At 47.7% G+C, this 19,547-nt stretch overlaps 1 protein-coding gene across 2 annotated transcripts in view; it reads right to left on the bottom strand.

The window, feature by feature from the left end:
* Window positions 1-19,547, bottom strand: part of AP3D1 (adaptor related protein complex 3 subunit delta 1) — an 88,510-nt gene that overhangs the window by 15,397 nt on the left and 53,566 nt on the right. For both annotated transcript variants that reach the window (XM_075903208.1, XM_075903209.1), the window contains 11 exons: window positions 17,424-17,473; window positions 13,761-13,810; window positions 13,237-13,285; window positions 11,502-11,647; window positions 8,992-9,140; window positions 8,670-8,900; window positions 5,211-5,442; window positions 3,652-3,797; window positions 3,285-3,426; window positions 1,988-2,059; window positions 394-469 (listed from right to left, as the gene is read on the bottom strand). In XM_075903208.1, the coding sequence (XP_075759323.1) occupies window positions 394-469; window positions 1,988-2,059; window positions 3,285-3,426; window positions 3,652-3,797; window positions 5,211-5,442; window positions 8,670-8,900; window positions 8,992-9,140; window positions 11,502-11,647; window positions 13,237-13,285; window positions 13,761-13,810; window positions 17,424-17,473 (1,343 nt within the window). The remainder of the gene's footprint in view (window positions 1-393; window positions 470-1,987; window positions 2,060-3,284; window positions 3,427-3,651; window positions 3,798-5,210; window positions 5,443-8,669; window positions 8,901-8,991; window positions 9,141-11,501; window positions 11,648-13,236; window positions 13,286-13,760; window positions 13,811-17,423; window positions 17,474-19,547) is intronic.

Below are 19,547 nucleotides of genomic sequence, written 5' to 3'. Positions count from 1 at the left end.
TCTGTCTTTCAGAAGCAGCCTACTGCTCAAATTCACTTGATCCCCAACCCCTCTGCTCTGATCACAGCTTTTGGTCACTGCAGAGCTTTGACATTCTGAAGATGGAGCTTTCCTGACAACATACTCCTGTTACGCAGTCAGCCTGTGCATTACACCTCACCATAGGTTTGTCTGAACTCCAGCACTGAAAAGAAGGCTTGCCTTCCACTGTGCAGGAGAATGGAAACTATGGTTCTAAGTTTAACAGCTGTAGCTTCCAGCACACTCACAATGAGAGGCAATATGGGAACCTGACATGTGAGGCTAGAAGTAAGAGGAAGTCGTTACTCTTCTGTTGTAGAAATTTGAAATTCTTTACCTCCACTTTGAAACTGGCTTGGTCTATGTGCTTACCTGGAACTTTTAAGGGAACAGAAAGGTCAATCTGGACCACAGGTATATGCTCCACACCTGGCGTATCTTGGTATCGCTGGGAAATGGAAGATTCAGTGCATTAGAATTTACTCTACAATAGGAGAGCATACTGAGTTATTGTCCCTTGCTTAAAGGCATGGCTTAGCTCCATCACCCTGCACTGATCTTCAACCAAGAAATCAATTCTGATGTATTACAGTCTGAGTATCTGCTTCAGAAATACTTGAAAATGTCTCTCTAATATAGAAACAGTCATCAAAAATAACAGTTTAACCTGTGAACATTCCAAAGGGCAGATGAAATGAAACCGGAAAAATTATGTGGCTCATTGGTGCTAATCAAGTAACAATAGGTGCATATGAAATGTGATTGTGTTAACATTCCTTGTTACAGCCAAGAAAAGCACTGAACTGAGACACGGTGACCTGAGGAGGTTTCTATTTCTTACCACCTCAGAGGTAATGCTGAGATCAGGACATGGGAAATGGGGCAATGAAAAGTCCCAGCCCAGGCAGAAGTGTGGAAAACAAAGAGGAGACTAAAAGAAGTGAGAGGCAGCAAATCAACATAATTAATGTTCCATTGATGCGTTTGGTTCACAGAACAGACGCACTGCACATCCAATCTAGCCGGTCTGTTGAATTCACTGCTGGGTCACTGCTACTGACCACACCAGCTGCACTCTGCTACTTCCCTCTTCCTCTGCTATTCACTGAGTTTCTGGCCATCTGCATACCCATCATGCTGCCAAGTGTATTTACTGCATCGTTCCATTGCTTGTAACGGAACATCCAACTGCCCGCACCGGAATTTTTGGGGACAAAGAAGGAGTTTGGATAAATTAATTACCCTGATCTACAAAGGAAAACACGTATCCAAATTACCAAGTCAGTGCATTCACCTGACTTGTTTTGTGTTCTTTGGAGCTACTATTTATTGCTGAGCTGGATTCTAGGCTTTACTGAAGGAGGAGTTAGTCCCAGCTGCCCCTAGACTAGAGGCTAGTGATGTATTAAAGCAAACACCTGGAGATGCCCTCAGGAATCACAGCTACCCACAGGAGAGTACAGTGATTCAGAAGAGAAGAGGACATGGCACTGAGGCACCATGCCTACACAGCAGAGGGAGTAAAGGATGGAGTGGGCCGGGCAGCATGCTCACAGCAGGGGGAGGAAGGGAACCAAACAACAGTAAAGCATGAGAAAAAAGGGGGTGGGGGAGGACACAACCAAATAAACACATGTGCAAGCAAGGAAAAAGAGAAGGGACCAGACAACTGACACGGGAAAATCTGGAGACCAAAAGGAGATGGTAATTTAAAAATTATGCATTAAAGATCAGACATTAATACGGCCCATATGACACTCTGCCATAAAGCAATTGCTGCAGTTGCCACCACGACGTTAAGTGGTTAGGAGATCACAAATGGGAGAGAGGAAGTGGTCAGGGTGCTCCCAGAGAGGAAAGGGATCCACAAGACAGTCTATTAAGATGCGACTATGAAAAAATCAGATGGCCCTTGTACTGTTATACACACAGACAGCCAGAGAATTGTTTAACAAGCTAGACTTACCTTCTGTGGGGAAGGAGAGCTTTTAATATAAAATGGATTGTTTGCTTGTTCCTGTTTCCGGGCTTCTCGGCGCTAAAAAAAGTATTTGCAGTTACACATTTGAAGATTTCTCTCGGCTTTATTTCCAGACATTACAATGCGTGCTCTTGCTGAACACGGGTAGCACTGCAAGAGGCCCAGGGTATCAGCTCTCTGGTTCTCAAGTTTTGTAGTTGCAATAGATACTAAGCTAATAGGGAACATGCCTTAAGAATATCCCTGCTCTCTACTCTTTGGCTTTTATGCTAGGAAAGTTGTACGCTTCCTGAAGGTAACAAGGGCTTGACCTCAGTTCTATTGCTCCTATCCCTGTTTTGCAGTTGCAGTGGGGAGAGGGAATTATTCCAACCTAACAAGTCATTCTGGATCAAAATGGAAGAAGGCCAGAAGCAGCGAGTTACAGACACGACAGTTCTCAGCTGCATTGCCAACAGGAATTGTGAGGTTTCAGAGAAGGCATCTTTGCTACAACTCCTGTGATACAAATAGCCCACACTACAGGGATGGGTGGTTAACAAAAGCATGCGTCTACTCTTACAGTCTGTGAGCAACACCGGTAACAAAGCCCAACACAGAGCTGCCAATATTGATGAGGTCCATCTCTAACACTTTGCCCAGAACTACAAGCCTCCAAGTCAAGTGCATACTGGGGTGGGTGGGTGGGTGGGTGTGTGCGCGCGCGCACCTCCAGTCAATGAAACCCACTTAATCGGGTGACTATTGGGTAGAATGACCAGGCATTTCCATCAACAATTTTTGTTTTTAATTCTGTTCATCTTCGCGGCAGAGGTCAGCACAATATAGATTTGCAGAGCTTACTGGTCAGATTTTTCAGAAGAGCTCAGTGCGCCCAGCTGGGGCCAACTTTGGAAAAGATCTCAGCTCCCATTTAGATATGAAAGTAAGCAGCCAGACTTTCCAAAGAGCTCTGCACATTGGTTGTTGAGTCCTTTGGAAAATCTGTTCCAAAAACCCCCCTTTGCTCTCAGCTCAAAGGAGAAAAGCAGCATGGATCAAGACGATTACTGTAAGTATGGATTTGCATACATGCTCCGGAGCAGTCTGAAATGATTAAGCAGCTGAATGCAAGGACTTCTATCCTTACTCCCTTTAGAAGATGTCCCCCAGTGAGGAGAAAGGCATAGCCGCCACTGCTGTATGCAGCCCGGCACCATTTCCAACTTCTCTACTGATGTTGGCTATACCACTCGCTCAGGCTTTTTTTAAATAGATAAGCTGTATTTTTATGTTCACTTACCCTGGCTAACTCTTCCTCATCAATTTCTGGCTGTCTCGGTCTAGAATGCCTTTGCTCTTCATCATGGAAAATTGTTTTGGGTTTTTCATCTTCAGACTCACTATCTGACGGAGGCTCATTGATCCAAGCGTCAAGGTCCAAACTGGCAACAATTGCAACAATTATAGACTGAGACGAAGGTCAATATAGTTACTTACAGCAGCTAGCTCTGTTCCTGGGCACAGCCATGTGAACTGTTTCTACCCAGAATTAGCTTTATTACTAAAATTATTTAACAGCGTGTTAAGCATTTTCGAGGCGCGCAGGAAGGCCCACCCCCATTTTTTCAGAGCTTACAATCAAAACACTGTAGAGGGGAACATCTTACCCTTCCGGAACTGGGACTTTTTTCTGGGCTTTAGGAGCTACCGGGTTCAGTTCTCCCGCAAACAGGGCTATCACTTCCTCGGCTACGGGCACCTCTTTTATTTGTAGCTTCTGAATGTATTTAATCAGCTGTAAGATGCAAGAAGCCTGCAAAAACAAATACAAAAAGTTTAAGAACTGGGGTCAATGCACAGGAGTCACCGAATTAGCAAACAGTAAAGAGTCGCGGTGAGATACAGCAGCGTGTAATTGTACTGACATCCCTGAAGCTAGAGACTGACAACTCTTGCTAGGCAGGGAACCAAATACTGAGCCTCAAATGAATTGTTTTGCCTATTTTTCCTCATGATTTCATGGCTTAGTTGGCAAAACTGGCTGCACCGGTTATAAAAGTCAGAGCATTTTTTTTTAAATCATGTTTCATTATGCACGTAATTTTCACTTACTATTTTGAATCTATATTCTATGCCCTCTCCTCTGTCCATATACTGGAAGTAACGACCTCTCTCCCCCTTCACTTTGCACACCAATGCCAATTTTTAATTCAGTGGGGGCTATATAATGGTCCTCACTCGGGATCTGGTTGGGGACTGTGGCTTAGCTATCATGGCTGCAATCCCAGACTGCCAAGAGGGTCGTAGGGAGGGGACTGTCACGTCCCCCCTTGTTTTATATGAAGCATGGATCTCTCTGTAATTATAAATGTGCTAATCACTGCTGATGCTCTGGATCTTAATGACTTGGATCTCAAACCAACAATCTGTTAATCATCATGTTTGTCCTGTAAGTCCAAACTGTGGCTGGTCCCAGAAAGACATGTGACCATGCCACCTAGTACTGGAATCCATCAGGAACCTGGGATTTTTCCATGGGGGTTATGGGTGCTGATTTCCTGCTTAACTGCCTGCCTCCTATGAAGAATTGCAATCCAAAGGTGTTCAGCCAGGGTGATAAGCATGGCAGGGTATAAAGAAACAAAGACTGATGCTTTTCATTATGGAAACATGAACATAGTGTTTATAGATCTAGATCTTGGCAGGACTGGTTTGGGAATAAAACTGTGTGTTATTTATGTCTTTTATTGGACCAGCTTTGGTTGTGAGGTACAAGCTTTCGAACTACACAGAACTTTTCCCATGGTTTCCAGAGTTTGTATCCTGCATCAACAGAAGTCTGTCCACTGAATGTATGACTTGCCCTATCTTGTGCCTCCCATATCCTGGGACCACTGCACACTGCTTATATAGACTGAGTTTGGTCTAATGGATGAAGCATGGGATCGAGAGTGAGATGGACTCAGCCAGCGTCTTGCTGTGTGAGCGAACGTGGGCACATCATTCAATCTCCCTGGGTTTCCGTTTCCACGTCTATAAATATAAGGACTGTTTACCGACCTGCATCCCTGAGGTGTGCAAGGCACACAATGCGAGCAGAGATCTTGCATAAGCATTTATACATGCGTGATCCATGCAAGATTATAGTCATTTGCGCTCACCAATTCAACCAATAGTAGATGGTTAAAGAGCACTTTGACAAAACCAGACCATTTAGCTTTCTTACCCTCTCTTGAACTTCCAGATCTGCACTCTGCACAAACTGAGGCAAACGATCGATCATCAGCTGGGTAATTTCCTGGGCTGCTTCCTTCTCCCCAGCTTGCTCCTTCTGTTGTAGGATGGATGCATAAAGCTTTACCATGTTCTGGACATAAACTGCCTGGATGTGGCCTGGTAGAGTGGTAACTTTAGGCCTCAGCATTGCTTCTAATGTCTGGTTGGATTCCTCAAGGTGTCTGAAAGACAGTGAATGGATGCAGAGGAAGGCAGAAAGAGGTGCAGTCAATTTCAGAAGCTCCACATTTCGCCAAGTTTCATATACAGCTTCAAAAACTATCTAGACCTGAAAAGATTTTCAGCAGAACTCTGTTAGCCAAACTCTATTCCCAGTCTGGCTGCAAAGCATTTGTGTTTCAAACTCTCATGACTAAAGCTAGGAATTAGCCATGGGCATCTCCAGTAAGTCATGGACAGGTCACAGCCAGTGAACAAACATCCATCGCAGCCAGAGATCTGTCCATGACCTTGAATACAAACACCCTTTACTAACTCTTAGCAGGAGGACCCAGGGTTGCTGCTGCGCAGCAGGGCATACCTGGCCAGCCCCTGGGGCCAGTCACACTGGCACTGAACAAGTCACGGAAGCCATGATGCACATGCAGCCTTACTCAGGACGAATTTCACAACCAGAAGGGCTGGAATTTGGGGGTAGAATCCTGGCCCCCTTTTACAGTCAATGGGAAATTGGCTGGACTTCTCAAAGGCCCAGATGTCACTATTTTAAACAAAATGTTAGATCCGAGGAAAGCATAAGGCTGCACAAGAAATCTAGTCCTGTCAATCTGGTAGGTAACACAAGGGCTTAACTTATGCTTTGTCTTTAATGTTTTGACTGGCTGGTATTGGCTTTTAGTCCACTATTGTTGACATGTGTATTATGACCCACATTTTCGGAGACAAGACAAGAGAGAAAAATAGGACAATAATATAAACCCATGTGTCCATAAATGTTTGAGATCAGCAATTGTTTAACAGTCCCATGTTACTGTAACAGTCTTGTTAGCAAGAATACTTTTGGTTCACCTCTGCAGAAGCAGCATTTTAGTTTCCCATCTCAGTGATCTCTAGTTAAAGTGCACTCAATTTACTATTTTTTTAAATAAACGTTTGCTCTGGAGACTCAGTGTCGGATTCAACACGTTGCAGGGATGAGCTTTTATTGCCAGGAACTGGGGATTGGGGAGGGAGGCCCTGGCCTGCGCGGAGTCCAGCAGGGCTCCCACAAACTACCCGCTGTGTCGAGACAGAGGAGGGTTGGCCTTGTCCAGCATGAGCCCCAAGCAGAGCAATGCAGCCTTTGCCAGTTGCGGGACCTAGCAACTCGCACTTGATAAGCCAGCTGTGCAGGGACGGGAACGCTTGGCCTCGACGCTTGGAAGGAAGGCAGCCACGCCTGCCATGCACTTTGTGAACATGCTTGGGGCTGCAGAAAGGCCCAACGGAAGCACCGCTGACTGGGAATAGGAATGGCCGGCTATGGGCAGGAAAGATTGATATATGGAACACGCATCTTTCAGGTCGAGGGCCGCGGACTTTTATAAGAACCTTGTCTTTTTATAAAGGCATCAAGACCTGAGGTCCAGTATGGGGCGAAGACCCCTTTGGCTTTCGGGATTAGGAAATATCTGGAATAAAACCCCTTCCCCTGAACCACCTCCTCTACCATCCCTAGCGCAAGGAGTGAGTGCACCGCTTGGTTGAGAAGATCCCTGCAGAGGGACAGGGAAAGGGCATGGAAGGGAACAGAATGGGATAGAATATCCCACTTCCACCAGGTCAAGGACTCAGCGGCCCGATGTGATCTGTGACCAGGCACGGTGGAAGCTGGATAGACAACTGAAAAAGCGACATCCACAGATAGGACTGCGAGGCTGTCCCTGGGTGCACCTTCAAAATCCTGATGGGGAGCCGTGACCCTTGTGGGAAGGTCCAGCATCCCTGTCGGAGTTAGACCTCGAGCAACTCCCACCGTTCCTACCCCCAGTGTTTCTACTCCTGCCCCTGGAGAAGTCCTGTTTAGTGCCTAGTTGATAAGGTCGAGGTGGTGGGTGGGGGCCGAAGGGCCTCTTTTGCGAGACTGGTATATGTATGCCCAGCAACTTAAAGGTAGCTCTTGAATCTTTCAGGTTATGGAACTTGGAGTTTGGTCAGAAAGGAGGCCCGACCACCCAAAGGGCAGGCCCTGAATGGTGTTTTGTACTTCGGGTGGGATACCCAATATCTGAAGCCACGAATTCCTGCGCATGACTACAGCCATCGCTATAGCACATGACACGGAATTGGCCGAGTCTAATGCTGCCTGCAGGGCCACGCACAAGACAATCTTTCCTTCGTCTGTCATCGGCCCAAATTCTTGTCTGGCGTCAGACGGGAGGAGTTCCTTGAATTTTCCCAAGGCTGCCCAAGAATTACAGGCATCTCTACCGAGCAATGCCTGCTGATTCGCAATGCGGAGCTGGAGGCCTCCAGTAGCGTATACCTTGTGGCCTAGTAAGTGTAACCTCTTGGGCTCCTTGGCTTTGGGAGTATGTCCCAGTTGCCCGGCTCTCCCTATGGTCAGGGGCTTGCACCACTAGAGTACCTGGTGGAGGATGCGTAAAGAGGTTCTCATGGTCTCTGAGGGATGAAATACTGGCGTTCAACCCCTCTTGCTGCTGGGGGAATAGATGTCGGGGTTTGCCACAGCACCTTAGCAACTCTAGATGGTCCATTGGCTTCCAAAACGTCTACTGTCTTGTCAGACTCTCCTACAGCCTCCTTAGCCTGCAACTCCCCCCTCCCCTGACCTTTTGCGCTGCTTCAGGAGATCTTGATGGGCCCTTTCATCCAAGTCAAGTAAAGATGTGCCTGCCATGGTCTCACGTCGGGAGGCCGATAATTCCCTAAGGGGAGCCTGTTCCTCAGTGTCCCGTACGCACTCCTGACTAGGCAGCTGGACATGAGAGGAAAGGAAAAGGCCCGGTGGTTCCCTTTATGCCTTGACTCTGACCTAGGAGCCCTGGGCGTGGCCTGGCAGATGGGGCACCACGTGCAGTTGAGCAGACTGATGCAACTCTAGGCATAGGTGAGCCCTGGGCAGGATGACAGGCCCAAGGGGTCCAAAGGGCCATTGCAAGGGACGGCTGCCACTGAAATGGCCAGGAGGCTGGTGGAGGCAGAGGGGCAGTGCTCCAGACTAGCCCAACAGCCTTTCACATGGAGTAGCCACCCTGGGGAGGAGTAGCTGCATTCGTCTGGGAAAAGCAGTGGCCAGTCTGAAATACTCCTGACTGTGCTCCAAGAGGCATGTCCTGAGCTTCTCCCCCCAGAGACTCCTCCTCTTTCAAGCGACAGGTGTCTCCGTCGGCAAACGTTCCACTTGCACCTTGCACACGGGATTCCAAACCCTCCCTTCTGCACTTACTCGGAGAACTCCCCGCATATCCAGGCAGCAGCATAGAGCACCTCACAGATGCCGTTCCTCTGGGCGTTGCTGGCTATCAGATGGGCATTGTCCAGGAGCATAGCCATCTGGGAAACGGCAAACTTACGGATGGCTTTAACCCGGATAGCTACATCCAGCATCTGAGCCGCTATAAGGTGACCGTGCCGAGTACCTTCCAACCGGGTCAGTTCCACCAGGATGCTTATGTACCTAAGGAGGCAAAGGGGATACAATCTTAAGAGCAGGCAAGCAGATGATGCCATCACTACTTGTGTCAAAGCCCAGATGCAAAAGCACTTACCATTCGAAGTTGGTGATGTACTGGTAGTTGGACTGGCTACATATGTCTATGATTTTGGTGAGTAACTCATCTCGGTACGTTGTCCCTTCCGCTTTGTCCACATGAATCATCAGTTTCTTCACTATCTCCATCAGATTCTTTTTGGACACCTGTTTTAAGAATGAAATGAGACACGAACCACAGACACATGCACGTCTTTCACATTTCATAAAAGCCGAGGAAAAGCGTTGGAGCGATTTTATGCATCTGTGTATCTGTGGGTGAGACAAACATGAAAGATGCAGAGATACCAACATCATCTCCGGTGCTGGACTACTGTTCAATTTAGCTGCAGACAGGGACTGAATTTGTTTGTTGGAGTATGTCTGGATACCATTTGTGCTGGAACACCTGATCTAGCAGAGATTTATTGGCACAGGCTCAGAACTGAACTTGGTAGGGCCCTGACCACTAGATCAGAGTCATTTTCAAACCATAACTGCAAGGATACTACAGTGAAGCATTATGGATGTGATGCATCACATTTTAAAGCTAAAGCAAACAACAAACTTTCAGAGCCTTTTTCATTTTCAGTGTTTCCCCAATGACTGCTCCTTCGGATTCCCACCCCTTGAACGTACATACGATACGACTTCTTCAGCAGACCTGCCCTATGCGTGTATGCAGAGTCACATTGGAAAATGGAAATCTGGTTATTACTTTCACTCTTATTAGCAACGCAGACCCAATACAGGGGCTCAGAATTAGCATTACAATATGGCAATGACGCAGAAGCCTCAAAGATGATGCAGGATTTTCAGCTCAGCCGTGCCAACCATTACATTTGTAAACTGATCAAATCTAAGAGATTTATTAAATCACCCCGCTACCCAGAAAACAATGCTAACTTTGTACGTCACTTATCAGAGCACAACTGCACTTGAACTTGCTCTGGGAACTTAATATCTTAACCAGTAGCACCCCAGCAGGGAATTCAGTGCAAGTTTGTGACCATCACTCATGCGACTATCACAGCACACCTCAAGCCTGACTAGTGTCTAGACGGAGGCCCTCAAGGAAGCGGAGGTGTTGCAGAAGTGCTATAGATGACTCAGTCTATGGCACTCTTCTTCCTGAGTCAGCGTGTTGGCAGAACGCCAGGCAGCATTGCTGGAAGGGCTGTCTTTTGAATAGGTAAAAAGACATCTGACCTCCAGACCCCTAGGCCACAATAACTTGGTTAGACACTCTGCCCACGACCAGAAAAACACTTCAAATGAGACAACATCCTTTATCTGCACTCCAATGCTGGGATACTGACAATGAAGTCTGCCACGATCCACCCCTGCCAGTGTGTTTTCAGAGCTTTTTAGGTGCAAGGCATTTTATACACCAAGGTCATTACAGCAGTAACTTCGAAAAATCTACAAAATTATCTCATTAAACTATTTCTTTAGTCCATGCAGCAGGATTAAAAATTCCTTATAAAGGAGCAAAAAAACCACACACAACATGCGCGCACACACACACACTGGCCATGAGATTCTGTGTTACGCCTCAAGGCCAAAGAGGGGAATGGCATATTACAGTGGCTTAAAGCCAAATCTGTGTCCTGATCAGGGTTGCCACGTCTCCCTGACTGGCGGGAGTCTCCCAGAACCAGGGACCAAATCCCAGAGGCTACTGACACCAATCTGGGAGCTAGCAGACCACTAACTGTCCGGCTGGTGGCTCAGGAGGGCACGCTCCCCACCGGTCTGGCTTCCCATGGCTCCTGAAAACACTGGGAATGGCCAAGCTCCTACGCGCAGGGGCAGCCAAGGGGTCTCTGTACTGCCCCCCCCCCTCCATGCCAATGCGAGCTCTGGGGCGGTGCCTGCAGGCAGGGGAGGTGTTCAGACCTGCCTGGCACCCTGCATCTAGGAACTGGATAAGCAGATCATTTCCAAGGGCCGCCCAAGGCAAGCACCATCCAGCTGGAGCCTGCCCAGAGCTCGCACCCCTCACCCCCCCTGCACACCAACCCCCTGTCACAGTCATTCTGGAGCCCCTCCCACACTCTAAATGCCTTGGCTCCACCCCTAGCCCTGTGAGGGGAGTGGGGAGAACAAGCATGGGGGGGGGGGGGGGGAAGAGTGTCGTGAGCAGGGGCTCAGAGAAGGGGCAGCGCCTTAGGGGAGGGACAGGAGTGTTTGGGTTTGTGCAAGAGACAACTGGCATGCCTGGTCCTGATTTCAAGCAGCTCCTCAGCTACAGCATGACACAGGCAGTCCTGGAGCTTTGTCCGAGCTACGGCATCTGGAATTTCCAGAGCTCCATGAGCTACAGCGCCCAGCATCGCCCAGCCAAGCCATGATCTGCAACAAGTCTTCAGACAGCAGCCAAAGAGCTGTCTTCCGTGGTGCCTGTGATCAGGGGAATCTTTCCCTGGCATGCCAGCCCTTCCACCCAGCATAAAGGGGCTAAGAAAGGGCAAGGCCATCGCTGCAAGCATCTTTTGTAAGTGGGTGGGGAGATGCCCGGAAACATACCATGCCATACAGGAGATCTAATGCTCTGAGTCGGATGGATTCATCCTTGTCGTCCAGACACTGGAGAATGAGATCCTTGTGGGACTGAACTGACTTGGGATGAGTTTTCAGGATTTTGGACATTGCTAACAAACCCAGGTACTTCACTGTGGGGGGAAAGAGAAAATTATTCCAAACTCAGACGTACTGCATTGTTTCTTGCAAGCACAGGGGACTTTCAGATGGGCCAGCTTTCCCACCTAGCCTCCAATCCTGCATTTACTGCTGGAAATCAACTGGCAGAAAGAGCAACATTTACCAGTTAGAGAACGAAAAGAGCAACCTAACCTCAAGCCCTCCCACGTCAGTCAGGTCACAGACAATCAGGGACTGCAAGGAGAGGCAGTAACCGTGGTTCTCGGAGACGTGTGCACAACCTCCACGTAGGCCAGGTTACATTATTCTGGCCAGCAGTGTTGGTTAGAGCATTTACACCTACACACCCTCAAGTAACTGTTCCCCCAGGACTGGAGCTGGAGAGATGCCTGCTGTAATAGCAGTGGTGGCTGGTACCATGAAGGAATTAACAGCTGTGCAGAGTAAGAGACTCGAGGTGCATGGTCATAGGAAGACCACGCCAGACTGAAAATTGCTATGGAGCATCTGGGCTGCCAGGTCAGCTGCACTGCTAGCACCAACATGGGGACTGGATGAAGTGCAGAGCGTGACCTGAGACGTTACTGCATGTGCTCAGTGACTGGGTTCTGCCCGAGTGTGAGGGAACTCCGACAGCGCACACAGAACCACTGCATGGACAAGGGGCCGTTCTCGGAAGGCGAGGAGACATTTATAGCTCTCTCAACAGATGCTTGCAACAAGTTCTTCACTAAAAAGGTGTGACGGTGCGTTGGGGGTCCCCTGTCTCCTGCACCCCGAAATGGTACGAACAGACTCCACCAGCCAGTAGAATAGAGGTGGTTTATTGCTTCTCCAGGATACAGCACAGATGTCATCAGGTTACAGGGCAGGCCTAGGATGCCTCAGCCCTCCTTGATATGGGGCAGGGGTCTCGGCTTCTAAACCCCCCAGCCTTTGCTGAGGCTGCTTCCTCCATGCTCCCAGACAGAAACTAACTCACTCTCCTCCAGCCCTGCCCCACAGCCAGGGCAGCATTCACCTTCCTTTGTTCCTCTCCATGGGGGTTAGCTGGTCAGACGGGTTGAGAGGGCCTCTTTGCATAATGACCCATCCCTGTCCTTCTGGGCTGTGATACCGGCGGCAGCAAGTGGGGTTACCACAGACCCACAGAAACCAGCAAGTTCCCCCCCACTACGTCACAAAAGGGTTTAAATGATTTTGTCTAGAAGTAACTTATGCCAAGGCATTTCCCAGCACTAACAGCCTGGTAATCTTGGATTTTACCATTACTCTATGGAATAACTAGCTTTTCTTGGGTGTGCTTGCTCACTGGAAGATTTATGAAGAGAAAACCCAGGAAATGGAAAAATCTTTGTTTTAGATTTAGCATTCCGTAAGTGGCACTACTATTCATCTACTTAAACAGCTAGTTGTACAGATTAGTTGATTTTCACTATTCATAATTATTAAATTCCTTAGGCCACATGCACCAATCCACACAATACTGGGCACTCTACAATACTGAACTATCTGTTTTCTAGAACTGCTTTTAATACTGCTGCAAGTGAACCCCATCCAACTGGCTAATGAAGCCTGTGGGAAGAAAAGCAACACTTACAGTTCTGATCAGAGTCTTCTATTAGTATTCTTAACTTCTGAACGCAGAGCTAGAAAAAAGTGCAAGTCAGGATTAACACGAGCTTCGAGAAGACTACTGAAACGATTTTCGTGCTCGACATTATTCACTGCAGTAGGGTGGGTGTGAGACACGACAAAGCAGTGTTACAGGATCTGTGACCACTGTTAAGACAATATTGTCACGTTAACATCACCAGATGAAAGGAACATGGGCCACCACTGACTAAGTGACACTGATCAGAAGGACTAGCAAAGCTCCAAAATTGACTTGGTCTTGGGCATCTGGCCTTCACTGCCCCAAACTGCCTTTAGGGAGAGCACGTAACACAGATATCGAGGAAAGGAAGTTTAGGAACCCAAAACACGAACTGGATAAAAGCCAGACAATGAGCAAAACTGTCTAATCAGCAGGCTCCTGTTTCAAACATCTGGAGTATTGCTCCCCCCCAGGTTTCTGAAGAGGTGTAACATGGCAGAATAAAACCACGAAGAGAAGTGCTGTACCTGGATGCTGGCACTGTGATTGGGCATCCCAGAGGATAGAGATATCAGAACTGAAACACACAAGCACTCAAGTTACATTTGTTCAGCACAATGACGTACAAACAAAATAAAACTGAATACACAACATCTGACTTGGCTCTTGTATGAAGGTGTGGCTTGGTGGTCTTGCCCTACTGCTTTCTGGCTGCCATGCACATAAGCACATGATTTGGTGCAACGTCAACACAGCTGTGAAGTCTGTTCAAGCAAGGCCCGAGAATAGACTCGTGCGATATTGAAGAACAAAGGGAGGCATGAGGGGAGCTGCCAAAGAGCGCTATTTTCAGGGCTTTGCCCTTGCCAAGGGGTTGCCTGAGTCTCTTTTACAGTTTCCATCTAGCTACCCAGATGCTACATAAAAGGTCACCAAGTGTCTGCACTCCTGGATTTCTGACTCTGCTTCCCCTGGAAAAATGGGACAGCAGTGACTGCTACTCAAAGTAACCACATTAAACCCAATTAAGTTAGCAAAAGCCATAGGGGATAAGGCAGCTTTCCTGTTGATTACAGTGGGCATCTGAGCTCTGGCAGGGTATGACTCCATGGCAAACACCCCGGGGAGAAAGCTCCTTCTTACTTAGCCAGTCTGTCACTTGTGAGTATTCAGACATATCTGCAGACTCGAATCACATGAGAGTTTTTAATCTTTATCCCCTGCAGAACCCCCCACGTTACTGGGTGAGGGTGTTGCTTTCTTTTGTGGCTCCTGCATCAGCAGAACTGTTGGTTGGAGGATCTGTAAGGCACATATGGGAAGGTGCTGGATAGTAGGGATGTTGAAATGTGGGTAATCGTGTCAACATGTAACCGCTAAAAAACTCAGCAGTTACAGTTACACACACCTGCGGAAGGCTCCCCGGGAGCCAGTGTGTGCAGGGAAGCCAGCTTTTAAGTCTGTTTCCACGATAACTGGCTCCCGCTTGCCTCCCTGGGCTGCTGCCTTTGATACAGAAGCAGCAGCATAGGGTGGCAGCCAGCTCCCCAGGAGCAGGGTGGGAGCCTGCATGTAACCATGAACGCTAACCAGTAAGCCCAGGCTTATCGGTTAACCGTTTACACAGTTATATGCTCACATCCTTACTCGATACAGGTACAGAACTTAATATTTGTATTTGCTGGGGTTTGTGCATTTGAATTGTGCTTTATTTAAAAGACTTTGAATATTTTATTATTGCTGAACTTTGTTTGCTTTTTATAGAATCATAGAATACTAGGACTGGAACGGACCTTGAGAGGTCATCAAGTCCAGTCCCCTGCCCTCATGGCAGTACTGTCTAGACCAGTGGTCCCCAACCTTTTTAGGTTGTCAGGTGCCAGGGGGCGTGGCCGTTTGCCCGCCGGGCGCCAGGGGGCGGGGACCGGGGGCGGCCACCCCATCCACGCGCCCGGGGGCGGGGCCCCACCTAGCCGCGCGCCTGGGGGCCGGGCCCCCCCATAGCTGCGCGCCCGGGGGCGGGGCCCCCTCCAAGGGCCGCGCACCCAGGCCCGGCGCTCCCCCCCCCCCCCCCCCCCCGCCGAGTGCCGCGCGCCCGGAGCCAGCGCTCCCCCCCCCCTCCCGCCGAGTGCCCGGCGCTCTCCCCGCCAAGCGCGCTCCCCCCGCAAGCGCCCGTGCGCCATGTGCCCGGGGCCAGGCCAGCCCCAAGCACCTGGCGGGCGCATTGAAATGCCCCCGCGGGCGCCATGGCGCCCGCAGGCACCGTGTTGGGGACCACGGGTCTAGACCATCCCTGATAGACATTTATCTAACCTACTCTTACATATCTCCAGAGATGGAGATTCCACAACCTCCCTACACAATTTATTCCAGTGTTTAACCACCCTGACAGGTAGGATGTTTTTCCTAATGTCCAACCTAAATCTCCCTTGCTGCAGTTTAAGCCCATTCCTCAGAGGCCAGGAAGAACAATTTTTCTCCCTCTTCCTAAGGACACCCTTTTAGATTCCTGAAAACCACTATCTTGTCCCCTCTCAATCTTCTCTTTTCCAAACTAAACAAGCCCAAGTCTTTCAGTCTTCCTTCATGAGTCATGTTCTCCAGACCTTTCATAATTCTTATTGCTCTTCTCTGGACCTTCTCCAATTTCTCCACATCTTTCTTGAAATGTTATGCCCAGAACTGGACACAATATTTCAACTGAGGCCTGATCAGCACAGAGTGGAGCGGAAGAATGACTTCTCCTGTCTTGCTCACAACACACCTGCTAATGCAGCCTAGAAGCATGTTGGCTTTTTTTGCAACACCGTCACACTGTTGACTCATATTTAGCTTGTGGTCCACTATGACCCCTAGATCCCTTTCTGCCGTACTCCTTCCTAGACAGTTGCTTCCCATTCTGTATGTGTGAAGCTGATTGTTCCTTCCTAAGTGGAGCACTTTGCATTTGTCCTTATTCAACTTCATCCTGTTTACCTGAGACCGTTTCTCCAATTTATCCATATCACTTTGAATTGTGACCCTATCCTCCAAAGCAGTTGCAAGCACTCCCAGCTTGGTGGTATCTGCAAACTTAATAAGTGTACTCTCTATGCCATTATCTAAATCGCTGATGAAGATATTGAACAGAACCGGTCCCAAAACAGATCCTTGCAGAACTCCACTTTGTTATACCTTTCCAGCAGAATTGTGAACAGTTAACTACCTTCTGAGAACGGTTATCCAGCCAGTTATGCACCCACCTTATAGTAGCCCCATCTAAGTTGTATTTGCCTAGTTTATTGATAAGATCATGCGAGACCGTATCAAATGCCTTACTAAAGTGTAGGTATACCACGTTCACCGCTTCTCCCTTATCCACAAGACTCGTTGTCCTATCAAGGAAAGCTATCAGATTGGTTTGACATGATTTGTTCTTAACAAATCCATGCTGGCTGTTGCCCTATCACCTTACCATCTGCCAAGTGTTTGCAGACTATTTCCTGCTCCATTATCTTTCCTGGCACAGAAGTTAAAGTGACTGGTCTATAGTTCCATGGGTTGTTCTTATTTCCCTTTTTATAGATGGGCACTATATTAGCCCTTTTCCAGTCTTCTGGAATCTCTCCTGACTTCCATGATTTTTCAAAGATGATAGCTAAAGACTCAGATACCTCCTGTATCAGCTCCTTGAATATTCTAGGATGCATTTCATCAGGCCCTGGTCACCTGCAGACATCTCACTTTTCTAAGTGATTTTTAACTTTTTTTTTTAAATTTTATTTTCTAAACCTACCCCTTTCCCATTAGCATTCACTACGTTAGGTATTCCTTCATCAGACTTCTCGGTGAAGACCAAAACAAAGAAATCATGAAGCACTGCTGCTATTTCCAAGTTTCCTGTTACTGCTTCTCCCTCCTCACTGAGCAATGGGCTTACCCAGTCCATCATCTTCTTGCTTCTAATATATTTATAGATGTCTTGCCTTTAGCAAGTGTGGTATTGTTTCTCTCATATATACTCACAGCTGAGAATTTCAGTTTCAATTTTATATTATATATCTGACTTAAAGTTCACTATGTGATTTAATTTGGTTACATTAAGCAAATTAAAACTGTAGGTAAAAAGGGATTTTATAGTGGACGTTATTTAACTGCTCTGTGTAAATCTAACTTGTTCTTTTTGAGATTAAGAGTTTCAAAGTTCTCACCTGCTATCACTGTGTTCACACATTCGTACAGAAGAGACATGGCCGAGGTGCTACAAGGAAGAAAGAAATCAAGTATTTCAGATAAAGAACAAAAATAACAGTATGAAGGAGTTCTCAGCAACAACCTGGATCTAGTTAACACCTTTTATTACACAGAACATTACCAACCTTTTCCTCCCTCCTCTATATATTTTTCAACTAGATGAAACAATTCTCATTCTTCAGAGCATTCAATAGCCAGGGATCATTGAATGCAATTGCATTTCTGGGGCGTGGGCTGGGAAACAACTAATGTCTCAATCCACATAACCCACACCTGAGATAGCCAAAAGGTTTTACTTGACACCATTTCTCCTCTGGGAAACAAGGAAGCAACAGCACCATCATTTGAGTTGAGAGGCAAGTTAAAAGCTCAAGATCACAGCATCAAGGGCAGACCACAGACCCAAACTCAGGTTAGAATGGGGATGTAAAATCCTGTTTAACTGATTAACCAATCAAACGGGGCACAGGCCAGGCTGGCGTGCCCTCCCCCTGCCATGGCAGACAGGGGCTGCTCCAGCCTGGTCCTGTCTGTGGCAGGCCCAGGTGTGTTGCAGACAGGCTGCTCTGGGTTGTCTGGAGCAACCGTGTTGCTTACCGGTTAATCAGCTAACCGGTTAACCTTTCAGATGCCTAGCTAGGGACTGAACAAAGATAGGGAAAGATCAAATTAAGACCACTAATCAATGGGAAACACAGGCCAGATAGAAAGCCTGGAAATTTCTCTCCTCCGGGAACACTGAATGCTGCTCAAGCAACTGATCCTTTCAGAACTTTACCAGACCGGGCCCATTACTCACCTCGACTAGAGAAAAATCAGTTTCTAAGAGGCATTTTCCTGAAATGTCTCTACTTGGGTTCCCACCTAAAACTTCTGCTGGCTCTCACTAACATGTGTATAGTATGCTCTCTCCAGCAGAGGGACTCAAAGGCACTTTACACAGCTGGTGACCTTGTGTACACATGGCCAAAACTCAGGCCCATCCATAAAGTGACGTGCGGAGTCAGTGCTATGACAGTGGTAGGAACAGAACCCAAGGCATGGTCCAGGGAGGTCATCAACTACCAGTAATGCCTGATGTAGCAGGTGCAAACAATGCTACACAGATGACAGGCACTACAAATCCAGTACACCCAGGTCCAGGGTAAGAATTCCAACACAAGAGCTAGGGGTCACCAATGAAATGAATAGGCAGCAGGTTTTAAACAAACAAAAGGCGGTATGTCTTCATGCAACGCACAATCTGTGGAACTCCTTGCCAGAGGATGCTGTGAAGTCCAATGCCAGGCCTACACTATGCAAGAAAGTCAACTTAAGATATGCAACTCCAGTTATAAGAATGGTGTAGCTGGAGTGGACATTTCTTAGATTGAATTTCTGTGTCGTCCCTACTGTGGGAGGTAGACAGGAGAAACTTTCCTTACTCCTTGTGACCCTGTGGAATACAGGGATCAATGGGGGCACCATCTGACTAGAGCCGCTAAATCGAACCCCAGAAAAATCAATCTCTGGGTAAGTGGAGACCTGGCCCAAGACTATAACAGCTAGGTACATTCATGGAGGCTAGGTCCATCAAGGACTATTAGCCAGGATGGGAAGGGATGGTGTCCTGAGACTGTTTGTCAGAAGCTGGGAATGGGTGACGGGATGGATGATTTGATTGATGACTGCCTGCTCTATTCATTCCCTCTAGGAAACCTGGTATTGGCCATTGTTGCAAGACAGGACTCTGGGCTAGATGGAGCTTTGGTCTGACCCCATCTGGCCATTATGTACATCTGATCGTCTATGCTGTTGTTAGGAGGTGGGCCATTTCTTGGCTATGCATTAGATGATTCTGAACCAGGAACATGACAACTAATGTGATGACAACCAACTATACTTCAGGTTAAAGTCCTCACAAATATAATTAAATGAATAACTATTTCAGGAACAAGAGGAGGAGGAGGAAAGGGGGGGGGGGGAGATATACATACTGTCCATCTTGCTGCTTTTCGTGAAGTAGTACTAAATTTGTATTTTTGCCAGTGCAGCAATGACCTGAACGCTCTTTGGGTATTTGGATGCAAACCCGCTGGCTG

The sequence above is a fragment of the Pelodiscus sinensis genome, chromosome 19 (genome assembly GCF_049634645.1).
Source record: "Pelodiscus sinensis isolate JC-2024 chromosome 19, ASM4963464v1, whole genome shotgun sequence".
Classification (NCBI taxonomy): Eukaryota; Metazoa; Chordata; order Testudines; family Trionychidae; genus Pelodiscus; species Pelodiscus sinensis.
The sequence above is the reverse complement of the archived record's forward strand: the minus strand, read 5'-3'. Positions and strand labels throughout refer to the sequence as shown.